Source organism: Heteronotia binoei, chromosome 18 (genome assembly GCF_032191835.1).
Source record: "Heteronotia binoei isolate CCM8104 ecotype False Entrance Well chromosome 18, APGP_CSIRO_Hbin_v1, whole genome shotgun sequence".
Lineage (NCBI taxonomy): Eukaryota > Metazoa > Chordata > Lepidosauria > Squamata > Gekkonidae > Heteronotia > Heteronotia binoei.
This window is the reverse complement of record NC_083240.1, coordinates 33,731,154-33,755,514: the sequence shown is the minus strand read 5'-3', so window position 1 is coordinate 33,755,514 and position 24,361 is coordinate 33,731,154. Positions and strand designations below refer to the sequence as shown.

At 47.5% G+C, this 24,361-nt stretch overlaps 2 protein-coding genes across 2 annotated transcripts in view; one reads left to right on the top strand and one right to left on the bottom strand.

Moving 5' to 3' along the window:
• The window catches only part of SMYD4 (SET and MYND domain containing 4), a 19,095-nt gene extending 9,918 nt beyond the window's left edge, over positions 1–9,177 (top strand). The window contains exons 6-10 of the mRNA XM_060259538.1: positions 2,224–2,393; positions 4,597–4,726; positions 5,883–5,999; positions 7,381–7,504; positions 8,174–9,177. Coding sequence (XP_060115521.1) covers positions 2,224–2,393; positions 4,597–4,726; positions 5,883–5,999; positions 7,381–7,504; positions 8,174–8,363 — 731 coding nt within the window. The 3' untranslated portion in view covers positions 8,364–9,177. The remainder of the gene's footprint in view (positions 1–2,223; positions 2,394–4,596; positions 4,727–5,882; positions 6,000–7,380; positions 7,505–8,173) is intronic.
• On the bottom strand, positions 9,075–24,361 carry SERPINF1 (serpin family F member 1). Its single transcript, XM_060259537.1, has 8 exons — positions 24,211–24,361; positions 19,191–19,273; positions 16,139–16,343; positions 15,889–16,044; positions 14,714–14,917; positions 12,661–12,803; positions 10,814–11,024; positions 9,075–9,671 (listed from the first exon to the last, which is right to left on the bottom strand). Exons 2-8 carry the CDS (start codon positions 19,266–19,268, stop codon positions 9,412–9,414), a joined length of 1,257 nt encoding a protein of 418 aa, XP_060115520.1. The 5' UTR covers positions 19,269–19,273; positions 24,211–24,361; the 3' UTR covers positions 9,075–9,411.

Sequence of the window (24,361 nt, the reverse complement as noted above, 5' to 3'; positions counted from 1 at the left end):
AAGAGCCCAACTAAATCGAAAAGTGGGATAAAAGTGTTTAAGTAGTTATCAGTACCATATTTCTAGGCAATCAATTCCCCCACCCCAGCCATAGGCAAGTGCAGACCAAAACTAAGAGTGTGCGCAAAATTTCAGGTTGTATCCAGAGTAAATTTTCTGTTAACAGAAAGGGTGGTTTAAATTCCTGCTGCAGACCCCCAGTTTGCCTCTCCTGCCATTCCTGAGGGTCCCTTGTTCTCCAGGAACAGCATTTTGGGGAGATCCTTGGACTACGGTGGGAAGGCACAAGGCAGGAAACTTCTGTTCCACTGTTTTGGAAGCGCCTTCCTTTAGCAGATAACAAAGCTTAGATCAGGGAGTTTTTGTAGAAAAAGCCCAGTAGGAACTTATTTGCATACTAGCTCTAGATATGAGCTCATCATGTTCAATTTGGTAATACATGGATTTTGTTCTTGGTTTTGGATTTTGCATGAACCAGTTTAGTTGAACGAGTGGTAGAGCATCTGTTTGGCATGCAGAAGGTCCCAGGTTCAATCTCTGGCATCTCCAATTAAAAGAACCAGAGTGTAGATGGTATGAAAGGCCTATACCTGAGAACTACTGCCAGTAGAAGATAATATTCATTTTGATGGACCAGTGGTCTGACTCAGTGTAAGGCAACTTCATGTGTGTGCTTGTTTGTTATCCCACCATTCTCCCTGAAAAGGATACAACAGAAGCCATCCCAGCACAATGCTAATGGACTGGTATGTGTGGTGTTGCAATCTGACATTCCCAGAGCTATTTCATAGCATTTAAGAATGTAAGAAGAGCCCTGCTGGATCAGACCAATGGTCTGTCTAGTCCAACATCCTGTCTCACACAGTGCCCCCAAACAGTTTGCAGAACATAGAGGGTGAGGTCTTCCCCTGATGTTGCCTCCTGGCTCTGGGATTCAGAACTTTAGTGCCTCTGAGGTTGCCCTCAGTTATCATGGCTAGTAGCCATTGATAGACTTATCCCCCATTAACCTATCTAATTCCCTTTTAATAAGAACATAAGAAACTTAAGTTTGAAATAGATTCAGGTGTGTTGGTCTGAAGCAACAGGACAAAGTTTGAGTCTACTGGCACTTTTAAGACCAACACAGTTTTATTCAACGTATGTACCGTGGTGTACCGAGTTCATTACAAGGTGCTGGTTATTACCTTTAAAGCCCTATATGGTTATTACCTTTAAAGCCTGTCTACTTGAGGGACTGTCTTTCCCCGTATGAACCCCAGAGAGCGCTGAGGTCAGCTGGAAAGAACCAGCTGAATATCCCTGGGCCAAGGGAGGCCAGATTGAAGACCACCCGGGATCGGGCCTTCTCCATAGCAGCTCCCCTACTGTGGAACCAACTCCCGGAGGAGGTACGGGCCCTGCGCTGTTTAGACCAATTCCGCAGGTCCTGCAAGACCCACCTCTTTAAAATAGCCTTCACTTAATACCGAGCCAAGAAAGTCCTGCTGGATATGTTTTACGTTTTAGTCACTGAATTTTATGGAAGATCTTAACTATAACACCATAATGTTAATCTTAATACGTTTTAATGATTTTAAGGATGATTTTATAATTGAAATTGTAACTATTGTATATGGTTTTACTGTACATTGTATTTACGTGTTGTGAGCCGCCCTGAGCCTGCTTTTGCGGGGAGGGCGGGATATAAATAAAAAATATTATTATTATTATATTATATAATTTTGTGCATGCACACAAAAGCTTATACTCAGAATTAAACTCTGCTGCCCTTAAAGGTGCCACTGGACTCAAACTTTATTCTTCAATTTAAAACATGTTGATTAAATTGCACTTTTTTTTTTAATAAAGTGGACATCCCTCCTAAATTGTAGTGGGCAACTGAAAAAGCATTGAAGTTCCTAATCCATGACAGTGTCTTATGCAACAAAGATAGGAGGAAACTGGGAGGACAGAAAACAACAACCTGTTTTGAGATGTCTACATAAGTATTTATTTATTTACTTATTCGATTTATATCCCGCCCTCCCCACTGAGGCGGGCTCAGGGCGGCTCACAACATAAAATTCAACAATCGGCTTAATAAATAGTGAAATGCATTAAATAATTTACAAAAATTAAAACAGAGAAACAGTCAACCAGTTTGTACCTTTTGAGTTGCTGCTCCTCTTGGCTCTGTAATGTCCTTTGGCCTTTTGTGTTATTGTTGTTCTCTTGTGGCAGGACCTCACAAGTCCAGAATGGGGGCTGCTGAAAGACGCAGAAAGCTCCTTGCACAGTATTTCTTCGATTGTCAGTGCCAGGCCTGCCTGAGTGAGCTGGAATCCAGTTCCGGAAGGGGAGTATTGAAATACAGTATCTTCCGTTGCCCTACCTGCCAGGCACCACTGCAGGTAAAAGTCAAATTATATCTTCCTGGAACCTTGCTGAGGAATTGCAGCTTGGCTGGTATTTCTTTGGACACACACCCCCTTTGGTCCGTTCTCTCAGAATGCCATCAATTTTTGCAGAATGTGAAGATTTGGCAAATGCATTAGTAATAAATATACTATTCATCAGCTTTACAAGAGTACAGTTGTTTCCCCTGCAGGCTCACCTTGCTACTTCATATGCATTGTGCTTTGCATTTATTTATTTGTATTCCGCTTTTCTGCCCAATTGGGGCTCAAAGCAGCTTAGAATATTGTTTTCCCCTCCTCCAGTTTCCCACAACAAAACCCCTGTGATGTAGCCGTGGCAGAGAGTTTGCAAAGAGACCATAGTAACCCAGTGAGCTTCTGTGGCAGAAGTGGAGATTCACACCCAGGTCTCTTAGGATCCTTGCCTAAAGCAAAGGGGGCAAAGTGTGAGTGGCTCTGATGGAAGGAAAAGTTGCTGTGAAGTGGAAAAAAATATAAGTAATCATGCTGGTCTGTTAAAGAAAGCAAAACCCTAATGCTCCAGCAGTGCTGTTACCTTTTGTTAGCTTCAGCTAAGACGTCACATGAGAGTGAACAGAGCTGCGAGTGAGCAGAGCTGTGAGAGCCAGTTTGGTGTAGTGGTTAAGTGTGCAAACTCTAATCTGGGAGAACCAGGTTTCATTCCCCACTCCTCCACTTACAGCCGCTGGAATGGCCTTGGGTTAGCCAAAGCTCTCGCAGAGCTGTCTTTGAAAAGGCAGCTGCTGTGATAGCCCCCTCAGCCCCACCTACCTCATAGGGTGTCTGTTGTGGGGGGAGAAGATATAGGAGATTGTAAGCCACTCTGAGTCTCTGATTCAGGGAGAAGGGCGGGGTATAAATCTGCATTCTTTTGCAGAATTTTTCTTTTCCGCATGGAGATCCTGTCTTCTTTTTCTTCTTCTTTTGGCATGAGATAGGCTGGAGATGACCTTTCCACTTTGTGGAGCTGTCAGTTTGGGAAGGCATGAGACTGCCTTAGTTTGGGAAGGCATGGTATAACAGGGACCAAGTGGGTTGCGGACAGTACAAGAGGCTACGGTGAGACGGTTTCTGAAGAAACCAACAATGGCCCCAGCCAATTGGAACCATTTTCAGTATTCCTTCTGAAGGCAGCTGTTAATTTGGAATGCATATTTTAATACGGGGAGAGACAGAAAGCCTTCCCTGTCCAGGCCCACAGTTTGTGCATGCAACCGGAGGGAGTGGTTAGAAATGTGTGCTTCAGCTGGATTGCAACCTTTGCCCTTTTTGAGAGTAGAATGATGAAGTGTGACGTTTCTTTAGTTACAACTTAAACTACTGTGTGATGTATCACAAGGCTCTGCCTTTGAAGAAATCTAGGACATCCCTCTGGTCCGGCCATGTTGTTAAGTGGAATAATAAACCATATGAATCATTATGCCAGTTCTTAGTCACCCTTATTGGCCATCGGTTTGTTCTCAGGCACAATTCAGAGTGGTGGTTTTCACCGTTGCAATCCTGACCATTTCAATGCCAGGATAATTAAGGGATCATTTACACTAATATGAACATATGAACATATGAAGCTGCCTTATACTGAATCAGACCCTTGGTCCATCAAAGTCAGTATTGTCTTCTCAGACTGGCAGCAGCTCTCCAGGGTCTCAAGCTGAGGTTTTTCACACCTATTTGCCTGGACCCTTTTTTGGAGATGCCAGGGATTGAACCTGGGACCTTCTGCTTCCCAAGCAGATGCTCTACCAGTGAGCCACTGTCCCTCCCAACATATGATGTTCAAATATGAACATCAAACACCTGACATTTCGACCATATTAATAAGCAACATAGCCTTCTCAATAGTGGCACCAGTAATCCTCCTCAAGGAAATTCATGTCACTGCTTCTCAAAGATACCACAATGCAAACTTCGCCTTTGAATAAAAACATAACTGGCAAGTTTCACTGATATTTCTGCCCGTGTAGCGTCATTCTTAGTTTTAATTGTCTAGGCTACTGTTTAATTTTCTTTTCATTTACAATTGTCAGTTTTAATTGTTCTGTTATTTGTTAGCCATCCTGTGGACTGTTTCAGTCAAAATATTTATGTAACAAATGCATCGTGGGCAGTGAAGTAAGCCCATTAACGAGCTGCGCGGTTGCATGAGTGGCACTGATCGTCATGTGGACTTCTGTAGGAGGAGAATAGGCTCCTGTGCTGTGAGGCCTGCAAAGCGCTGATCTATGAAGACGACTTGCAGCATCAGTTGTGGGAACTCCGGCAAATGACCAAGACGGCCCAGGACATGCTTGAAATGGGCCAACCAGGTAAGGGTCACTGGGGATGCTGCTCCCTGTTGACCTGCTTTTAGATGAGTAACAAGAATTTTCATGAGGTGCACTGGTGGACAGTATTGGACTTTGCAAGCTGAATACAGATAGATCATCACTGTAATGAAAGGCTGTCCAGTAATAAGCTAAAGGTTAGCTAAACAGGCAGGCAAGTGGCATTTCCAGGCACTTGATAGGGCAGCTGTGATCCAGAAGGCCCTTGAGTCAAATCTTTCTCTTGCTGTGAAGGTTTCCTTAGTGTAGGCTTGTCTCAGCCATCACCTTGTCAGCAATATGCAGGGGTTAGTCATGACCAGCGTTCCCTCTGAGTTAGAATGAGCTAGCTCACAGGTTTTTAGCCTCCAGCTCAGACATTTTTGTCTTGGCTCAGGAAGGATGACCCCAGAGTACAATAATTTCTGCAGTAGCTCACAACTTTACTGCCAGTAGCTCACAAAGTAGAATTTTTGCTCACAAGAAATTCTATTGGGAACATTGGTCATGACCTGCCTTAAATTTTGTACAGTAATGAAAACATTGTCCTATCATCATACAATTTTTTTCCAATAAATAGGTGTGCAATGGCTGGCTGTGGGGATGGCGGAGGCTAGATAATAATAATTTTAAATGAAGTCCCAGTTTCACTTTTAAAATGCTAATTTATCAATAGGCTGAAATTAAATTGTTTAGTAATTTGTCAGACTTTGTGGCCAGTATTTGACCAGTCTTTTTAAAAATTTTGGCCAGTAAGATCAGTAATTTTGACCCCTTGACTAGTTTCCACCCCGTAATGATCACTGCTTGATGGGTGGTGCTGCGTTATGAATTCAGACAATCTTTCTGATGCATAACCCAGCATGCACTCTACATATACCTCAACTTTGCTCCTTTTTCTAAGAGTTCCAGTGAACTCCAGTGTCTGCTACGCTGACATGTGTAGTGGTCCAGTAAGCTGCATCATATTCAGCCTTGTTTGTATCATCTCTAAATGAAGAATTCACCTACTGGACTTCTGTGCACGAATGGAGAGCAAAGACTCTTGGTGATGGAGAGGAAGGAGCTGAAATGGAACCCAGCTTCACTGTCCCTGTTGCAGCGGAATGGGGAGCAGTGTCTGGGACGGACATTGACTTTGTGTTTGTTGCATTGGCAGATCAATCACTGAAGCTGCTGCTGAGATGCAGGTCAGAAGCTCAAAGATTCCTCTGTCCAGAGCACTTGATGGTGGGCGAGATAGAGGATCACTTGGCAAAAGCATACGCGGCCCTGGGTAAATGTTGGACTAGAGCTTAACATGGCAGGTTCTGAGTATATTCTGCCTTCCAAGCCAGCTTTAAATACATCTCGGATTATTAAAAAAAACCCACAACTATGCTAGATCAGACCACTCAGTTTCATGGGGCACCTTAGGTTTCTACTGTTATATGAGCCAGCATGGTGTAGTGGTTAAGAGCGGTGGACTCTAATCTGGAGAACCAGGTTGATTCCCTATTCCTCCTTTACATGCAGCCAGCTGGGTGACCTTGCATAAGTGCTGCGTCGCAACATTTATGCAAGTTCTCTCAGAACACTCTCAGGCCCACCTGTCTCGCAAGGTGCCTGCTGTGGGGAGAGGAAGAGAAGGTGATTGTAAGCCACTTTGAGACTCTTTAGAGTATAGAAAAGTCGGATATAAAAACCTACTCTTGAGAGCCAGTGTAGGGTAGTGGTTAAGAGCGGTGGACTCTGATCTGAAGAACTGGGTTTGATCCCCCACTCCTCCACACAAAGCCTGCTGGGTGACCTTGGGCCAGTCACAGTTCTCTGAGAACTCTCTCAGTTCCATCTTACTTCACAAGATACCTGTAGTAGGGAGAGGAAGGGAATAGGCTTGTAAGCCACGTTGAGACTCCTTAAGGTAACAGAAAAGCGGGATATAAAAGCCAACTCTTATCTTATATGAGGAGAAAAACTTCTGTCCACTCTCCCCATCCTACGACCCCCTTTTTTTCCCCCTAGATAACTTTACAACTTCCAACTCTATGATACGTGCTCTAAGATGGGGTGACCCAAACCCTGCAGCTGCATCGCAACATTTATGCAAGTCCATTGTTATGCTAGCAGCAGCCAGACTAGCCAAAACTTGAAAGCTAAGCAGGGCTGGCCCCAATTATTACTTGGATAGGAGACCACCAAGGAAGACCAGAGTTGCTATGCAGGGGCAGGCAATGATAAACAACCTCTACATTTCTTGCCTTGAAACCCCCACAAGGGGTCACCATAAGTCAGATGTGACTTGACGGCACTTGGTGATATCGGCTGTTTATTGTCTCTTTCCTCCTGATCTCCAGGAAGGACTTGCTGGCCTTCACTGATGCCTTGCAGAGTTGACAGTGCTAACTCACCGTCCATAACCCTGATTAGCCAATCACCAGTTCAAGCCCCATCCATGAATCTGTAAACCTAGAACAGTTTTGTTTGCTCTCACACGTATATGCATCATACTTAATATTTGACAACTGAAAGTCTACATTTTCATGTCTGTTATTAATTTGGTCTGAGTGGTTTTCCTTCTTCATTTTGGTTTTAAAAACAATACCCTCTTCCTTCCCTCCCCCCATTTTTAGTATACCCCTTGGCACAATGACCAGCCATTTATTTCTCTTTGCCAGGGAAATGGCAGACGGCAGCAGGGCACCTGCGTAGCAGCATACAGGCCGTAGAAGCCCGTTATGGGCCCTCCAGCGTGGAAGTGGGTCAGGAGCTCTTCAAGTTGGCACAAGTCCTCTTTAATGGGTAAGCACTCCCCCCCACACACACACATCTCAGTACATTGTGTAGAGGGAGCATGCAGAAGGTCCCAGGTTCAATCCCCAGCATCTGCAGGATCAACTGGTGGGTGATGTGAAAGGCTTCTGCTTGAGAAGCTGGAGAGCCGCTGTCAGTTTGAATAGAAAGCAGTTACAGTTCTAGGGGAAGGGCCATGGCTTAGTGGGATAACATCTGCCTGGCATGCAGAAGGTCCCAGGTTCACTCCCTGGCATCTCGTTAAAAGGATGATGTCATAGGTGACCAGAAAGACCTCTGCCTGGAGACACTGTCAGTCTGAGTTGACAGCATTGACCTCGATGGACTAAGTGCCTGAATCAATAGAAGGCACCTCCATGTGCCCAGGCTTTTCTCACTCTGGTGTGGTCCATGCCTTACACACATGGGCACAGGACTTGAGCTCTTCTCAAAGTGAAAGCAGCCGCCATGGTCGGCTGAGAAATGCACAAGCAGCCTTGTGGTTCAGATGTCCCCTCTCTACCCCACAAGCAGGCTTCCTGGGCTCCTTTTGAAACACCACAATACCTTTTTTCCTGCTAAAAAGGGTGTTCATAGCCCTTTTTGGGGTCCTGCAGAAGGGAAGTGTTTCCCTGCCTGTCCCCTGGAGATCTCAACGCTACCTCCTTTTCTGACTAGACGTGCCGTGCCAGAAGCCCTAACCGTTGTTGAGAAGGCTGAAAGGATCCTGTCTGTGCATTTGGGTCTTCAGAACTCCCAGGTCCAAGAGCTGCACATGATGAAAGCCTTCCTCGAAGAAGCGCTGTATGCCTTTGTTGCATCTGGAAGGTCATGGTCATCGCCGGGAAACCTGCACACCATGCATTAAGGCTCAGCCCAGGGAATGGAGCAGGAGTGGGACACACACACCCCTTGTCAATTCTTAGGGCAGATACGCTGTTGCACGTGGACTCAAAGAGAGAATCACATCAAAAAGAGACACCAGGCAGTCACTGTGATGCTGCATGGCAAAACACCACATTCCTTTGTTTGTTCCCAGAAGCCACAGAGTTTCCTCAAGAACAGTGACGACTGCAGCCTTCAGATATGTGGAGGATGACAACTGGAAGATGGGATGTGGGGGGGGGGGGGTGGAGTCTGTTATGCTCACAGAACTGGTGGTACCCTGAGCACTTAGTTGGGTGGCTTGGAAGGGTTGGGGGACCATTTTTGCAGCAACAGCCATGGGATAGTCTGACTCTCGGGGTTGGAGGCTGAGTTCCCCCAATCAGAAGACTAGAAGGTATCTTTTAGACTCTATGATCATCTGTCAACCAGAAGAAACTATGCCATGAATGGGAGACTGCAGGTGCTGGTTTTCATTTTGGGGTTGCCTCCCCTTCTGGCAGCAAATCATTGGCAGTGGCAAAGACTTATATCCCGCCCTGAGCCTGAGTCAACGGGGACGGCAGGATATAAGTCTAATAAATAAATAAATCACACATACCCTGCAACGTACAAGGGACAGCTACTGAAAGGCTATGTGCCTGCATGCATGCACACAGATCCTGGCCCATTGGACACTGGTGCACCCTTGGGATTTGGTAGAGAATGTTGCATTTATTGCCCTTAAGGTCACTCTGGATGCTACAGGTGATGCAAAAGACACAACAAAATAAAGAGAATTGTTGCCCATACCCACACTCATGTACACCCTATTGTCTACTTTTTGGACAGCTATCCTATCAGCTACAAGGTACCAAGGCAAAGTAAAAGATGGTTCTGGCCCAAGAAGCGAATTGATCTTGGGGCGCGTCTAAAGCAAAAAGCCATTTTATTGCAGCACGTCAGGCATGGTGCCTCTGGGGCACGGAATGCATACGGAGAACTATCTGCCCGCTTCCCAGGTGGGCCGCTGTGGTGGAGGGTGGGGGGCCCTAAGTGCCTCTGGGGTCAAGGATTTTCCCAATGAAGAGAAGAGCTCCTGTCTCATTGTCCTGGACCACCACCAAGAACGGTCTGTCCAAGTGGTAGTCTATGTGGAAGCTTGGGCAGGGAGTCTCCGCCTGTGGCGGGGTTGCTGATCCAACCCCTTCTTCATTCACTTCCAGGCTGGCTTTGTGCTGCACGTGGGAGAGCTTGAGGGGCTTAGCAGCGATCTTGCTGAAGTCGGGGGTCTCAAAGAGCGCCTCGAGCCCTGCAAAGAAAAGATGGGTTAGAACAGAGCAGGAGCTAGGCTACATCTCTAGTGCTCCCAGCAGAGGAGTAGCAAATGAGAGAAGGAACTGGAGAGGTTCCTGGGAAGACAGCTGTCAATCAGAAGAAAACTGCCATTTTGTGGACAGTGACTTCGTGTGGGTGATGCTAAGAGAAGCCTTGTCCTCTATTTGGGTGTGGGTGGGTGATGCTAAGAGAAGCCTTGTCGAGAGCCAGTTTGGTGTAGTGGTTATGTGCACAGACTTTTATCTGGTAAAACTGGGTTTGATTCCCCACTCCTCCACTTACAACTGCTGGAATGGCCTTGGGTCAGCCATAGCAGAGGTTGTCCTTGAAAGGGCAGCTGCTGTGAGAGCTTTCTCAGCCCCACCTACCTCACAGACAATGTTCCCTCTAAACTGCAGAGTCTTGTGAGCAAAAATTCTACTTTGTGAGCTACTGGTATTAAAGCTGTGAGTTACTGGCATTAAAATTGTGAGCTACCGCATAAATTATTGTGCTCTGGGTCCACTTTTCCTGAACGAAGACAATAATGTGTGATCTGGAGGCTAAAAATCTGTGAGCTAGCTCACACTAACAGCTTAGAGGGAACATTGCTCACAGGGTGCCTGTTGTGTGTGGGGAAAGGTAAAAGAAGATTGTGACCGCTCTGAGATTCAGTGTATAGGGCGAGATATAAATCTAATATCATCTTCTCTGTTCTTCCAATACCATCACACCCACCCAGGCTTCTACACATCCACCCCAGCCTTCTAATGAAACAGACTGACAGTAAGTTCAGGGTCAGCAGATGTAGAAGAGGTTTGCACAGGACGTTGTGTGCTCCTAGTGTTCTGACTTAAACTAAGATGTTCATGATGTCCTGATTACTGCAAGTGTGTTCAGAGGCAGCATCCCTCTGATAAGTGGACACCAGATACAAACACCAAAGAGATGGCCATCCCCAGGCCCGAGAGCACCCCTGGGAGTCTAGTCACTGGGACCATTCCATCAGCCTGGCTGTCATTGGCTGGCCCTGCTCTAGAGCATCCAATTAGCAGCAGAGCAGATCTGGACCGGCCAAGCATGATGGCAGTGCAGGTACAAACTCCGCCCCACCAGAGACCTGTGCCAAGTACGTACGCATTTCCTGGAAAGTGTCGGCCAGGGTCACCTCCGAAGCCAGCTTGAGCCGCGGCATGCGCAGATCCACGCAGATGGACTTCAGCTGCTTGTTGATGTCATGGACAAACTCCGAGGTGAGGCTCTCTTCAATCAGCGTCATATTCTGGGTCACGCTTTGGGGCAGAAAGAACACGGCACTGACACTCCCCTCCAGGGGCAACTGGGCAATCTGGGGTGGGAGTCGGAGAAAGCACAAGGTCAGGCACTGAAATTCCAAAGGGGTCAATCCTCCAGTGACCTCAAGTATCCCACCCAATCAGCCCTAAGAGGCTCGTAGCAGCATGAACTTTTTGTCATGATTTGCTTTCCATGACTCATCTACCTTGTGGTTTTTGGTTGCCAACCTCCAGATGGGTTCTGGAGATCTGGGAATACAACCGATCTACAGACAACTGAGATGGGTTGCTCTGCAGAAAATGGCTGCTTTGGAGGGTGAATTCAATGGTATTGTACCCTGTTGAGGTACCTCCTCTCACCAAACCCTGCTCTTCTCAGATTCCACCCCCCAAATTGCTAAGTATTTCTCAACCCAGATCTGTCAACCCTACTTGTAATGGTAAATGGTTTGGAAAATGCTTGGGCAAGAGGGGAATCCCTCCGTCCAGCCTGCAGAAAGGCATGCTTACCCAAAAAAGAGGAGTTTCTGGTGTGGTTGGTATTTAGATGCAGCTCCTTGAAAAATGAGGGGTGGGGGAGTGACCGGTGGGTGCAGTTTTGGTTCCTAGAAGGCTTGAGGGTAGTTTAAATGCTGCCTCAGCCCTCCCTTAGAACAGTCGCCCTGCCTCTTCTGTCTCCACGGAGCAGCTGCCAGTGCCAGCGGAAACCCTGAAAAGCCTACCCTTGCTGAACACTGCCATCTCTATTCATAACATCCAATTTACAAATCCCACTCTTGGTCTTTAATTATGCTCCTCTTTCGGAACCAGTGGATGAAGCTGGCCTTCTCTGGAAATCAAAAGGCCGTGTAAATCCCAAACAGCCTTATCACAACTAGCCAGATTGTCATTCTCATTTGACACTTCAGCTAGAGAAGCTTTTGCTTCCTTTCCAGAAGCTTTTCTGACTAGAACTTTGGAATTCTGGGAGAAGCCACTAAAAGTGGTGCTTCCCACACCTCTGCCCAGCACCAGGGGGCAGGAATTAACATAAGAGCCTAGCATCCTGTCTCACACAGTGACCAACCGGTTACTCTGGAGGACCAACAACAGGGTATGGAGGCTGAGGCCTTCCCCTGATGTTGCCGCCTGGCACTGGGATTCAGAGGTTTACTGCCTCTGGATATGGAGGCTTCCCTCAGTCACCACGTCTGGTAGCCATTCACAGTCCTATCCTCCATGAATCTGTCTAATCCCCGTTTAGGGAAAGCCCCTTGGCCAGTTTTAGCTGTTGTAGTGATGAGGAAGGAGGTTGGGGGGGAGACACCATGGCATGGAGTCCAAGTGCTTAGGCAACACATGGACCCTTTTTACAGAGCACGTAGCCAGTGTTGGCCTTGATTCGGGGGCTCACGTTCAAATCCTGGCCAAGGTTCTATGCATGACCTTAGGTGGGCGAGAGCATCACAGGATCTTGTCCATGGAAATGCCTTAAAGGGGGCAAGAAAGTCAAGTCAAGGAGGAGGAAGAGACAAGGACTGCAAAAGACTTTGAAATGATGCTCTGAATACAGACCAGGGTGGGTTTTGTGCTGCTTCTCATGGATTTGTCGGCGCTGGGGGTGGAGAGTGACAGACAGACCCCTCCAACCTTCCTGTGGGGCAGTCAGGGGGCAGGTGGGGAAGGAGGGGCTCCTCTTCCGATACTGACCTTGCAGTTGAGCTCAGAGTCAAAGCCATATTTCACGAGGGCGTTTGAGCAAGCCATCATGGGGATGCTCACGGTCCTGTCCTCATCCAAATGGAAGTCCTGCGGCCTAGTCAATCTGGAGTCAAATCTGGTCTCCCATTTCCCTGTTCAGAAGGGGAAGGAGGCTTTTTTTTTGTTAAGGGTTTTTCGCCAGTTTCCTAGAATGCATTTGTTACAGAAGTCTCCAGTGGCCAATCAGAAGCCTTGCCAGCCCCACCTTTTTCTGAAAACACTTGGCAGACTGCATGTCAGCATGCAGCATAGTGGGCACCTCTGCCTATAAATCGCCCTTGTTTGAGCCTGGCACCTAGACCAGTAATTTTTTTAAAAATCAGACATAACAGGAAGGTACTGTCAAAAGCAGAGATTTCAGCAAAAAGGCAAGGCTTGAATGTGCCCTGGTATGATTGTTCACACTTACAGTGCTGGCAGGGCTTTTTTTGTAGGAAAAGGTCCAGCAGGAACTCATTTGCATATTAGGCCACACCCCCTGGCATCACCATTGTTTCAGACAATGTTTTTAAAGAAAAGGTCCAGCAGGAACTCATTTGCATACTAGGCCTGACACTGAGCCATCCGGAACTGCGTTTCTGTGTGTTCCTCCTGCACACTGGTATCAGTCCTTAGTTTAGCAGAAACCATTGAGAGACCAGCAGACTGCTTTAGAGAATCCAGTTTTAAATAGAACTGCCCACTTCAAAGGAGCCCTCTCCTTATTTTGTGTACAAGGAGATGACCTTTGGAAAGGGAAACAAAGGACATGAAGGCTTGGGAACAAATTTTAAAGGAACAATTTAGTTGCAAAATGGCAATCCTCTCCCTTGTTGAACTCCAGACGCACTGACGTTAAAGAGTTCAGAGGGATTGGCTAATTGCAGCTGAAGCCAAACAAACTCTGTGTTGGTCTCAAGCAAATGCATGTTTGTGCTATATTAATTGTGCGGTGTCTTTCTTGTCTAATGGTTGTATCCTAAGGTCCAGACATACTGGCATAGGGTTCTCCAATGCACAGAATGCACCATCAGATACAAAAGACCCTGAAATAACCCTTCTGAATTACCAGAAGAACAATTAAATTTTATTAAGCTGAAATAACTCAAAACTAGTTCAGTGAAGATGTAAACATTCCCAGCACTATGAAAACTGACTGTCAGAATGTGGGATCATTTCATAAGTAATAACACAACATGAGACAAAACAAAAGTTAAACCTATGCAAGCTACTTTCTTAAGAAGTGAAGGCCATTTGTTGTATAACTGGGCCTGGACCAGTGTTCCCTCTTAGTGTGAGCTAGCTCACTGTTTTTTAGCCTCTGTCTCGCACATTTTTTCTTAGCTTAGAAAAAAATTGGCCCCAGAGCAGTAGCTCACAGCTTTAATGCCAGTAGCTCATGAAATAGAATTCTTGCTTACAAGTCTCCACAGCTTAGAGGGGGTATTGGTCAGGACTTAATTTTTTTATTTGTTCATTTATTAATATTATTCATTATGATCATATTTTCAACGTACTTCTCAATATACTGGTCATAGAACATGCTCTCTTATCTTACAAAGTGTGGCTTCCCCCTCCTTTCCTTTGGCATTGCACCGTGATAAGACCGGGGCTTTTTTTGTAGCAGGAACTCCTTTGCATATTAGGCCACACACCCCTGATGTAGCCAATCCTCCAAGAGCTTACAGAGCTCTTATTATAGGGCCTACTGTAAGCTCTTGGAGGGTTGGCTTCATCATAGGGGTGGGGCCTAATATGTAAAGGAGTTCCTGCTACAGAAAAAAAAGCCCTGGATAAGGCTATTCAACTTATTCTTGTCTTCCGTCTCCCTCTGCCCCCAAATGTTAATATGCATGATATAGTTGATTGCAAATGTTTCTGTGAATGTCCTGAAGGTTTCTGCAAGCAAGTACAAAACAAATCCTTTTTAAAAAAACCTGTTCCAAACAGCGTCACTGCTGGATCTTCTCCTTTTCCTGGGTGCTCTCCCTCCCTCTCTCAGCTCTCCCTCCCTCTCTCTTACCTTTGAAGTATGCTGCTCCAAGGAGAAGGATCTTGAGTCCAGTGGGGATCTCCTGCAAGAACCTAGTAACTTTCCCATTGGTCTGCCGCTGCACCCAGTTGTTAGCCTCTTGCAGGTCCACGCGACTGTTTCCTGTCAGTACTCTAGGCCGGAATCCGTAAGATTTCTCTAGCTCATTGACAAATCCAATTTTCATTCTCAGTCCTGCCAAAGACCAGAAAGCTCATATATGTGTAGGCCACTGAACAAATATGTAGCTGATTTATACTGAATTGGACCATCTGTCCATCAAAGTCGGTACTGTTTGCTCACTGGCAGTGTTTCTCCAAGGTCTCGGGTAGAGGTCTTTCACATTACCTATTTCCTGATTCTTTTTGAATGGAGATGCCAGAAATTGAACCTGGGATCTCCTGCATGCCAAGCAGAGGCTTTACCACTGAGCCACAACCCCTCTCCAACCAATGTCTGGAGAAAAAGCTCTAAATCTGTGGGGCAAAACCACCCCATAGATGTGGAAGAGATGCAGAAGCTTCCATCTTGCTGCCTTGATGGAGAACCACCCGCCCCAGGCTTCCAAATAGCTATTTCCCCTGGAATTACAACTGATTTCCATACTACATATATCAGTTCCCCTGAAGAAAATGGCTGCTTTGGAGGGTGGACTCTGTAACATTATATCCCACTGAGGTCCTTTCCCTTCCCAGACCCCACTTTCTCCAGGCTCCAAATTTCCAGGAGTGTCCCAACCTGGAGTTGGCAATCATATCATATGGGGAGCACGCAATTAATGTCCTTATCTGAACCTGAGCAACGTTTGCAATAAGAGGCCCTCTCGCTTTAAAACAGGTATAGTGGGGTTTGCTGTGCAAAGAAGGAAAGGCAAACTGCAATGATAAGTGACCTGTGTGTCTGAGGTTCTTACTCTCCGGTAGCTGGGCCTGTGCCCCTTGGCTACTATGCCAGTTGTTTGGACTCCAGTGCCACCTGGGCTACCTGATTAACCCACAATCTGCTATGAAATTTTGTCGAAACAAATATTCTTATAGGGAGAATTCCCAAGGGCCCTTTTGGATGATTTCGCCCATAAGCCAGAATCCGCTAGCACTTGGAACATTATTCCTTATGGCCTCCCCAAACAGCCCTCACTCCTGTGGAACACAGGCACCAAGCTTTACTTCTCTCCATGATGAGGCGAGAGGCACTCTTCAGGCCTTTGGCGGGGACGGCAAGGCTGGCCAGGAGACTCCGATAGGTGCTGTGGACCTCCGCCTTGTCGAGCAGGTCGTAGAAGAGAGCACGAGCAATGAGGGTTTCCGTTTGTTCTCCCGCACCTGCCAACGACAAAGAAAAGCCAGTGAGATTTTCCTCTTCCCCCCCTTGAGCAACGTTGGAGCAAGATGGAACCAGAAGAGACCACGAGCTCACCCAGCGACAGGCCTGAGAGGGCTGTAGCAATGCTGAAGGGCGACAGGAGGACATTGGCGGTGGGCATCTGGCTGGATCTCTGACGGTAAAGGTTGTAGCCGAAGTTGGAGATGGAGGCTGCCAGCTTGTTCACGGGCACCTTGTAAAAGGGGTCGTCCTCTTCCTCGGCTCCCCCAGCATTATCAGCATCTGGATTGGCAGGTTCCTTTGGGGCACAGAATTGCTTTTTTAGTATGGTCTGATGATGGGAGGGGAGGCAGCACGGTACAGCCTGACCTGGTCAAATCACGGACGCTAAGCGGGGTTGGTGCTTGGATGGGAGACCTCCAAGGAAGACTCTGCAGCAGTGTTCCCTCTAAGCTGAGTTAGCATGAGCTAGCTCACAGATCTTTAGCCTCCAGCTCACACATTTTTGTCTTAGCTCAGGAAAGATTACTCCAGAGCACACTAGTTTATGCAGTAGCTCACAACTTTGAATGTCAGTAGCTCACCACTTTAATGACAGTAGCTCACAAAGTAGAATTTTTGCTCACAAGACTCTACAGCTTAGAGGGGACATTGCTCTGCAGTAGAAGCCCATTGCCAGCCACCTCTCCTTCTTGCTTGCCTTGTAGGTTTCCCAACCCTCCCGCCCTGGCGGGGAAACCCAGGATTTCCAGCCTCTTCGCCCGCTCCCCAAAAAAACGGAAGCGGGGGGAAGGGGGGAAACGGCACCAAGGAGCGTGGCGAGCCGCCCCATCTCGGAGCGGGCGACGCCGCTGCGCGGCTGCCACCTCTTCTCCGCTTCACCGTGCCTGCTCCTCCGAGATGGGCTCAGGCTGGGCCCATCTCGGAGGAGCAGCTGGGAGGGGGCGGCGGCGGCATCGCCCGCTCTGCCTCTGAGGTGGAGTCAGAGGGGGGCGGGCCAGGAGTGTGGCGGGCCGCGAGTCTGGGTCCTTCTAGGACCCGGATCCGCAGCTTGCCGCGCTCCTGGCCTGCCTCCACCCTCCCCCTCTCTGGTTTCGCCTCGGAGGCAGAGCGGGGTGGGCGACGCTGCTGCGCTGCCGCCTTTTCTCCGCTTCACCGTGGCTGCTCCTCTGAGATGGGTTCAGGCTGGGCCCATCTCGAAGGAGCGGCTGCAGTGGGGCGGGGAAGAGGCGGCAGCAGCGCGGCGGCGGCGCCCGCTCTGCTCCGCCTCTGGGGTGGAATCGGAGAAGGGGAGGGTGGAGGGAAGGAAGGCATTTAAAAAGTTGTGAGGTTCCTTTAATTGTGATGGACAGAACTCCCTTTGGAGTTCAATTGTGCTTGTCACACCCTTGCTCCTAGCTCCACCCCAGTGTCTCCTGGCTCCACCCCCAAAGTCTCCTGGCTCCACCCCCAAAGTCCCCAGATATTTCTGGAATTGGACTTGGCAACCCTATTGCCTTGAAAGCCCCTTGCAGGGATCGCCGTAAGTAAGTGACCTGATGACACTCTACGCACACATGGCTTGATGGTTGGGGCAGTAATGAAGGGGGGGATTTGTTTTCCAAGCCCTCCAGGGCCAGTGGGGAGACTCTAGGTCAGGGCTGTCGAACTCATTTGTTATGAGGGCCGGATCTGACATCAAGGAGACCTTGTTGGGCCAGGCCATGCGTGTCATAAAATAAAATGTAATGTCAGATAGCGGAGATATAAGGACACAGACAAACAAAAGTAAAGATTTTTTTTAAAGTTTTAAATAAAACATGTCTGAAAGATTAGCACTCTTGCAATATTTTATTTAACAGTCTCTGATAACCGAAGGAAGCAAGAGAGGGAGAAAGAAAACGACTTGCTGGCAGGCCTGGCAAAAGCCCTCCAGGGGCCTGATTCGACCCCGGGCCGCAGGTTTGACACCCCTGCTCTAGGTTAGTCCCAAAGTACAAAGGGGAGTAGACTATGTAGGAGTAGACTATGTAGGAGGCCTCATCCCAGTTCTCCACATCCTAGGACAGTAGGGTTTAGGCTTCCCGATCCCCAGGTCCCAGCAGGGGATCCCCAGGTTTTACAGGCTTCCTCCCTGCTCCCAGCCAGCTGGCCGGCGGGGGGAAGCCATGCCCCAACAGCCACCGGTATCTTTAGATCTCCCGTAGGTTAAGAAACCTGCAAACAGGTCCCATTTTAAAATGCCTCTTTGTGTATGTGTGTGCACCTTTAAAGTTGAGCAGGAAGTACTTCATGGGAAAGGGTCAGAAGCAGAGCCTCCCTTTGTTTTGCTTTCGTTTTACAAGCAGGAGTATGTACATGTGTGAGAGAGAGAGCAGCGTAGCCCCATAATTGTCAGATGTCCTTGTGGAGGAACCAGACCCAGTGAGAGAGAGAGAGAGTACTTTTCAGAAGTCTTTGTAGGGGAGGCAGTAATCGTGTGTCTCTGTGCTTCTTTTGCATTGTTTTCAGAGTCTTTGTATAGGAGCCTGTTTATGGGATAGAGGAAAACGCCACCTCTCTCTCTTTTGTTGCCTGTGTTAGGCTGAAGAACAGCAGTTCCTGTGAGTAAAGCCCCAGTGAGACCACAAAAATGTGAGCTTGCAAACTTTGTGCATTTTGGCTGCTTTTTGTGCGTTTACACTTTCATTTACTAAAATTGCAGCTATTGGGGGATGAGGAAATGATGACAATTCAGGTGAACTGCAGTGCTGTATTTTTATTCATTTATTTTGGAAATGGGAAAGTCTGGCTGCCCCAAAGTCTCCTGGCTCCACCCCCAAAGTCCCCAGATATTTTCTGAATTAGACTTGGCAACCCTAGTAGAGTTGCTAGCTCCAGGTTGGGAAATATCTGGAGATTGGGGTGGGGGGGAGCTGGAGGAAGGCAGGATTTAAGGCAAGGGAGGGACTACAGTGGGGTTTAATGTCATTTTATCCAGGTGAACTGATTGCTGTTGCCTGGAGATCAGTTGTAATCCTAGAAGATCTCCAGCCACCACCTGGAGATTGGAAGCCTTATGTAAGTGAAGCCCAATATGACCTTTGAAATGTTGCAACCTGCAGGATGGAGGTTGAAATTCAAAGTGTTTCTTAAAACCTCCCCACCTGTCCTATAAGCTACTCACCTGCTCAGTCCCCAAGTCCTGGCTTCTGCAGGAGGCAGTGAGGAGTCCCAGACACAGAAGAACCATCAACCCCTGCATGGTGCCTGAAGGGGCAAGAATGGATAAAGGTCACTTCAGCGACAATCCCCAGCTCTTTTCTGCAGCTGGTACAATGTGCACTCCAGTGAAAAAAGGACATCTGGCAGAGATTCAGAGAACTCAGCTTTGCGAAGACATCGAAGCTTTGCAAAGTTTAAAATACAACTTCTATACCTTTGGTGTTGCAAAGGAAAAAAGATTCAGGGCAAAAGGGTTCAGGTTTTGGGGCTTTGCAGATGCTGCTCTCCTCTCGCTCCTGGGCCAGCAGAATCAATAAAGTACATATTTTTAAACCATTCTTATAAAAAAATCAGAGCGCTGAACAACAAAACATCTAATGCCAAATATGGCCGAAAAGATAAAATAAGTCCAGTGAACAATGAAGAATAACAGCCTTTGTTAAAAAGCCTTTCCTCTAAAGGGGAAGAGGGGGGGGGGGAGCTTTCTTGAAAAGGGAGACCCTCCTTGTGTTTTCCTTAATCAGAGGCTATTTTAAATAACTTGGTGCCCAATCGTGAAGGTTTCAGAGTTTGGTTTTTGGTGTTACAGCAGTTGGACCAGGTCTACTATGCCCAGCTCTGAGGGGCAGGAGATGTCTGAGGTTTATGCAGCTAACTGGTTCTTTTGATTCAAAATCATTTAATACCTTTTGCTGATGATACAAAACTGGGATGAATAGCTGGGAGGACAGCAATCAAATCCATAATGATATTGATTTGGAAAGCTTGGCTGAAAGTAACAAAAATAAATTCTATGGAGACAAATGCAAAGTTCTGCATGTAGGCAAAAAACACGTGGGAAACTTGACTTGGCAGTAGAGCACATTAAAAAGGATCTCGGGCTTGCGACCAAGCACGAGTTGGACAAGTCAGCGGTGTGATGCAGCTGCAGAAAAGGCTAATATAATTTTGTGCTGTGTTAATACAAACACAGCTGCCCGGTCATGAGGGATAGCAGTTGCCCTCAATGATGTGCTAGTCAGACATCATCTGGAATATACTCTGTCCCTTCTTGGTTGTCTGTCTTTACGAAAGAGGAGAACAAACTGGAAGAGGTTCAGAGGAAGGTGCCAAAGATGCTTCTGGGTTTGGAAAACAAGACCTGTGAGGAAAGGTTAAAAGAATAGGATATGTTTAGCCTGGGGAAGAGAAGATGAAGAGGAGACCTCTTGAAGTACCAGAAGGCCTGTTCCCAAGGAGAATATCAATTATTTTCAATTTTAGGAGGGGACATTTTGGTTGAATTTTAGGAGAAACTTCCCATCAGTGAGAGGGATTCAACGATGGAACCAGTTACTGGGGGATGGGGGTGGCAACTGCCCTTTGATGTAGGTCTTCGGTCTTGACTGTCAGGAATCTTTGGATTTTGTACTTTGAGCAGAGGGTTGGAACCAGTGTTCCCTGTAAGCTGAGTTAGCGTGAGCTGGCTCACAGATTTTTAGCTTCCAGCTCACAGATTTTTGTCTTGACTCAGGAAAGATGACCCCAGAACACAATAATTTTTTGCAGTAACTCACAACTCTAATGCCAGTAGCTCACAAAGCAGAATTTTTGCTCACAGGACTCTGCAGCTTAGTGGGAACACTGGTTGGAACAGATGGTCTCTAAGACTTGTCTCAAATTTGACTTCATCTGAGCCTCTGCTGCACAGGTACATGGACAGAACCAGGAACTGTCACATTCTAAGGAGGCAAGATCAAGATTATAGGCTGCTTTGTTCACAGAGCCCTGTAGGAATTCCAAGCACCATGAACAACCAAAAAGGTTTCCAGCTGAGTTGTCTGTCTTCCAAACTCTGGATGAAGAAGAGGGCAGTAATCATGGCTTGTGTTCTTTGGCTCATATCTCCCTCCCCCTTGGAGCCTTGCTGGCTTGTGCTGGAGATGCACAACTAGCTCCTACAGCAGGGGTCCCCCAATCTTTTTTCAGAATTTTGGAATTCTGAAAAAGGGCGATGGTCACTGTAATGTACTGAGTTGCGAGACGGGTTGAAGGCAACATGCTTTATTCGGTGGTACATTACAAGAGAGGAAACACGCGGGCCGGGCCCCGGCCCCGCTTATATACATTACCCGGAATTGCCCCCCAGTCTGACCAGTCCAATCCTGGTCAGTCAAACTTCCCGCCACAGATCTTGATGGGCGAGCTACATCCGGGGACCCGTGGGGTTGCCTCTGTAGCGATCGCCATGCGGTACATCCGCTTATGTTTCAAGACATAACAGTCGCAAACACAAAATGGCTGCCACAGGAGGCAGAACCAATCACAAATTGGTTGCTGCGGTAGGCTAAACCAACCACAACATGTCAGGGATGGAGATCCTATAGAAAACATTAACTCGCCAGCATTTCCAGCAGAGGATCTACTTAACAGAATGTCTGTTAAGTAGCCAATCAGAAGCCCTGCTGGGGAAAAGCTCCACCTAGTCCTGCCCACTTCCTAAAAGCATTCAGTGGGCACCAGGAAAAGTCGGTAGGCAACAGGGTGCCCACGAGCACCATGTTGGGGAGCCCTGTTCTGCAGCAATTTATGGAGTCATGCCATTAGCACCTCTCCCCACCCCCGCAACGTTGAGTACCTGATCTCCAGTGTAGTCATGGGCTTTAATGGGCTTTTGAAGAGCTGAGCCACTGTGTTTAGGAGAGTAAATTAACTTGGATGAGACCTCTGTGAGAAAGAAACCAGCATGGCAGTTTGGCAGATCTCTGGGTTAACTTCTCCCTGCTGTTTGCAAAGGAACTTTGGACTGTTATATCCAGTCCAAAGGACAGACCGTAACCCCAGCAGCCATGTTTGCTATATCACTGAAAGCTGGCGCCAAAGGGGCTGTGTGGAAACAGCAGTTACGTTCTTCCAAGCCTAGAATTAAAGGGAAGGCAATCCCAACAGCTGGGGCAGTCAAATTAGCAGGTTAGTCTGTCAGTTTCAGCTGCAACACTCTCCTACAATTAATGCAGCCAGCCAGACGCCCAGAGGTCCAGGAAAGGCAGTGTTAATGATCTTCCTGCCACCAGCTTTAATTCCCCTCTTAGAAATGTCTCTTTGCACCATGAAAAAAAAAAGTTTAGCATCTCGAGAAGGCATTTTAAAAAGGAGGAAGAAATTGGCTGCTGGAAGAGAGACTCTTTTTCCATTCGCGCCGGAAGAGCCATCTAGAAAGCATAGCCTACAGAACGCATGCAAAAATGGGAGCGGGGTGTCTATTATGCTTAGCCCAATTGCAAACAGTTACCAGCGTGTTCTGATCCCAGCCACACTCCATTCTGGAGAAGGGGGCCTCAGAAAGGAGGTTGGATGCCCTGGCTTGGCCATTGTTGCCAGGTTCAGAATTCTCAGGGATTGCCAAGAAGCTCTGCGGAAGCCTCACTGAGGATCAAAGTTTCTAAACATCTGGATCTGCTTAGCACAACTCTAAAGCATGCAGCCCAGGAGAAAAACCACAGAAAAGACCTATATTTTAGCCAGAATTTGGATGAGTCCTGGAATGGGGGCTTTCTGAGCTCTCAAAAGCTCTGTGAAGATACATCAAGAGGTCGTAGCAGACAAGGAACTCGGATGCTGAAGGGACCTGATGAGCCAGCAGCTGGGGGATAGATGGCGTTTCCCAGTTGGAGGTTTTTGGCTGACTGCAGGTTCCGATTGGAAAGGTGGACCATGGTGGAGTTCTGCAAGCTGAAATTGCCATTATGTGCATAATGCACTACAGACTTGTCGGAGTGCAAAAGGGGAAAACTGCCTATTCCAGGGAGCTGCAGGAGCTGATAAAGAGCATCTAGACCCCACTCTGGACTCTGGTATATTTCCTCTCAAGTGACTAAAACTTATTTTGCTGTTGCAGAGATGGCCTAAGTGGGAAACCAGAGGGGGCGGCAGGAAGAAAAATGAATGCTCTGCCTCACCTTGGAGAACACCCATTTTGGTCATCCCCACTCCACTGCCCCCGGAGATGCTTCTGCACACCTGCCTTTTCAGATGGGCTCACTATAAAGCAGGAGTCCACTGCCAGCACCTTAAGGGTGAATAACACTTATTCCACCATACGCTTCTGTGAGTCGATGCTCATTTCACGAGATGCATGCACATAGCTCAGACAACATACTAAAAACTCCAAATAACAGAAGGATGGGCATGGGGGGGCAAGGTTACAAAGAGAAGCCAGTTTGTGGGTTTTGTCTGCAGTTTTTAGGACAACTCTGCCTGCCTAGATACATTCAGGTTAGTAGCCATGTTGGTCCAAAGCAGCCGAACACATTAATCTGAAGATGTGTGCATGCACATGACAGCTTATACTTTGAATAAAACTTTGTTGGTCTTAAAGGTGCCACTGGCCTCTAACTTTGTTCTGTATCTGCCAAACAAGCGTACGCTTCAATGCACCTGATGAAGTAATGTCTGAAGAAGAAGAAGAGTGCAGATTTATACCCCTCCCTTCTCTCTAAATCAGAGACTCAAGAGCGGCTTACAATCTCCTTTATCTTCTCCCCTCACAACAGACACCCTGTGAGGTGGGAGGAGTAGAGAAGGCTCTCACAGCAGCTGCCCTTTCAAGGATAACTCCTACAAGAGCTGTGGCTGACCCAAGGCCACTTATTCCACCAAACGCTTCTGTGAGTCGATTGCAGCAGGTGCAAGTGGAGGAGTGGGGAATCAAACCCAGTTCTCCCAGATAAGAATCCGCACGCTTAACCGCTACACCAAACTGGCTCTGATGAAGTAATGTCTGACTCAATAAATAGTCTAATTTCCCATTAACCTTTAAGGTGCCACTGGACTCCTGTTTTATTTTGCTGCTAAGAACTAATGTGGCACCCCGTCCAGTATTATCGTTCCTGCTGTGCCATTCTAGGAAGTCTCCAGGCATACCTGCCTATAGCCCCCTTTGCCCTGCAGCCACCAAACATGCAGGAAGGAATCCGGCTTGCTCCGCTGAGCTCGCTCCCTACCTGTGTGCTGCCTCCGTAGTTCTTCTTGCCCAGCCTGCGCGAGAGGAGAGAACGGCAGGGGAAGAGTGCAATGCTGCTGTTCTGGGGCCACATCTGTCTGTGCTGCTGCCCCCGCCTGCCAGCCCACAGGCTTCAGATTACAGCTTCCCAA

Excerpts from the sequence above, each read along its gene's own strand:
- SERPINF1 (XM_060259537.1), bottom strand. The coding sequence starts at position 19,268 with ATGCAGGGGTTGATGGTTCTTCTGTGTCTGGGACTCCTCACTGCCTCC. Across the intron at positions 14,918-15,888 it reads TCGCCTCATCATGGAGAGAA|GACTGAGAATGAAAATTGGA; the intron begins GTAAAGCTTGGT and ends GGTCTTTGGCAG. Across the intron at positions 9,672-10,813 it reads CGACACTTTCCAGGAAATGC|GGCTCGAGGCGCTCTTTGAG; the intron begins GTACGTACTTGG and ends TTTTCTTTGCAG.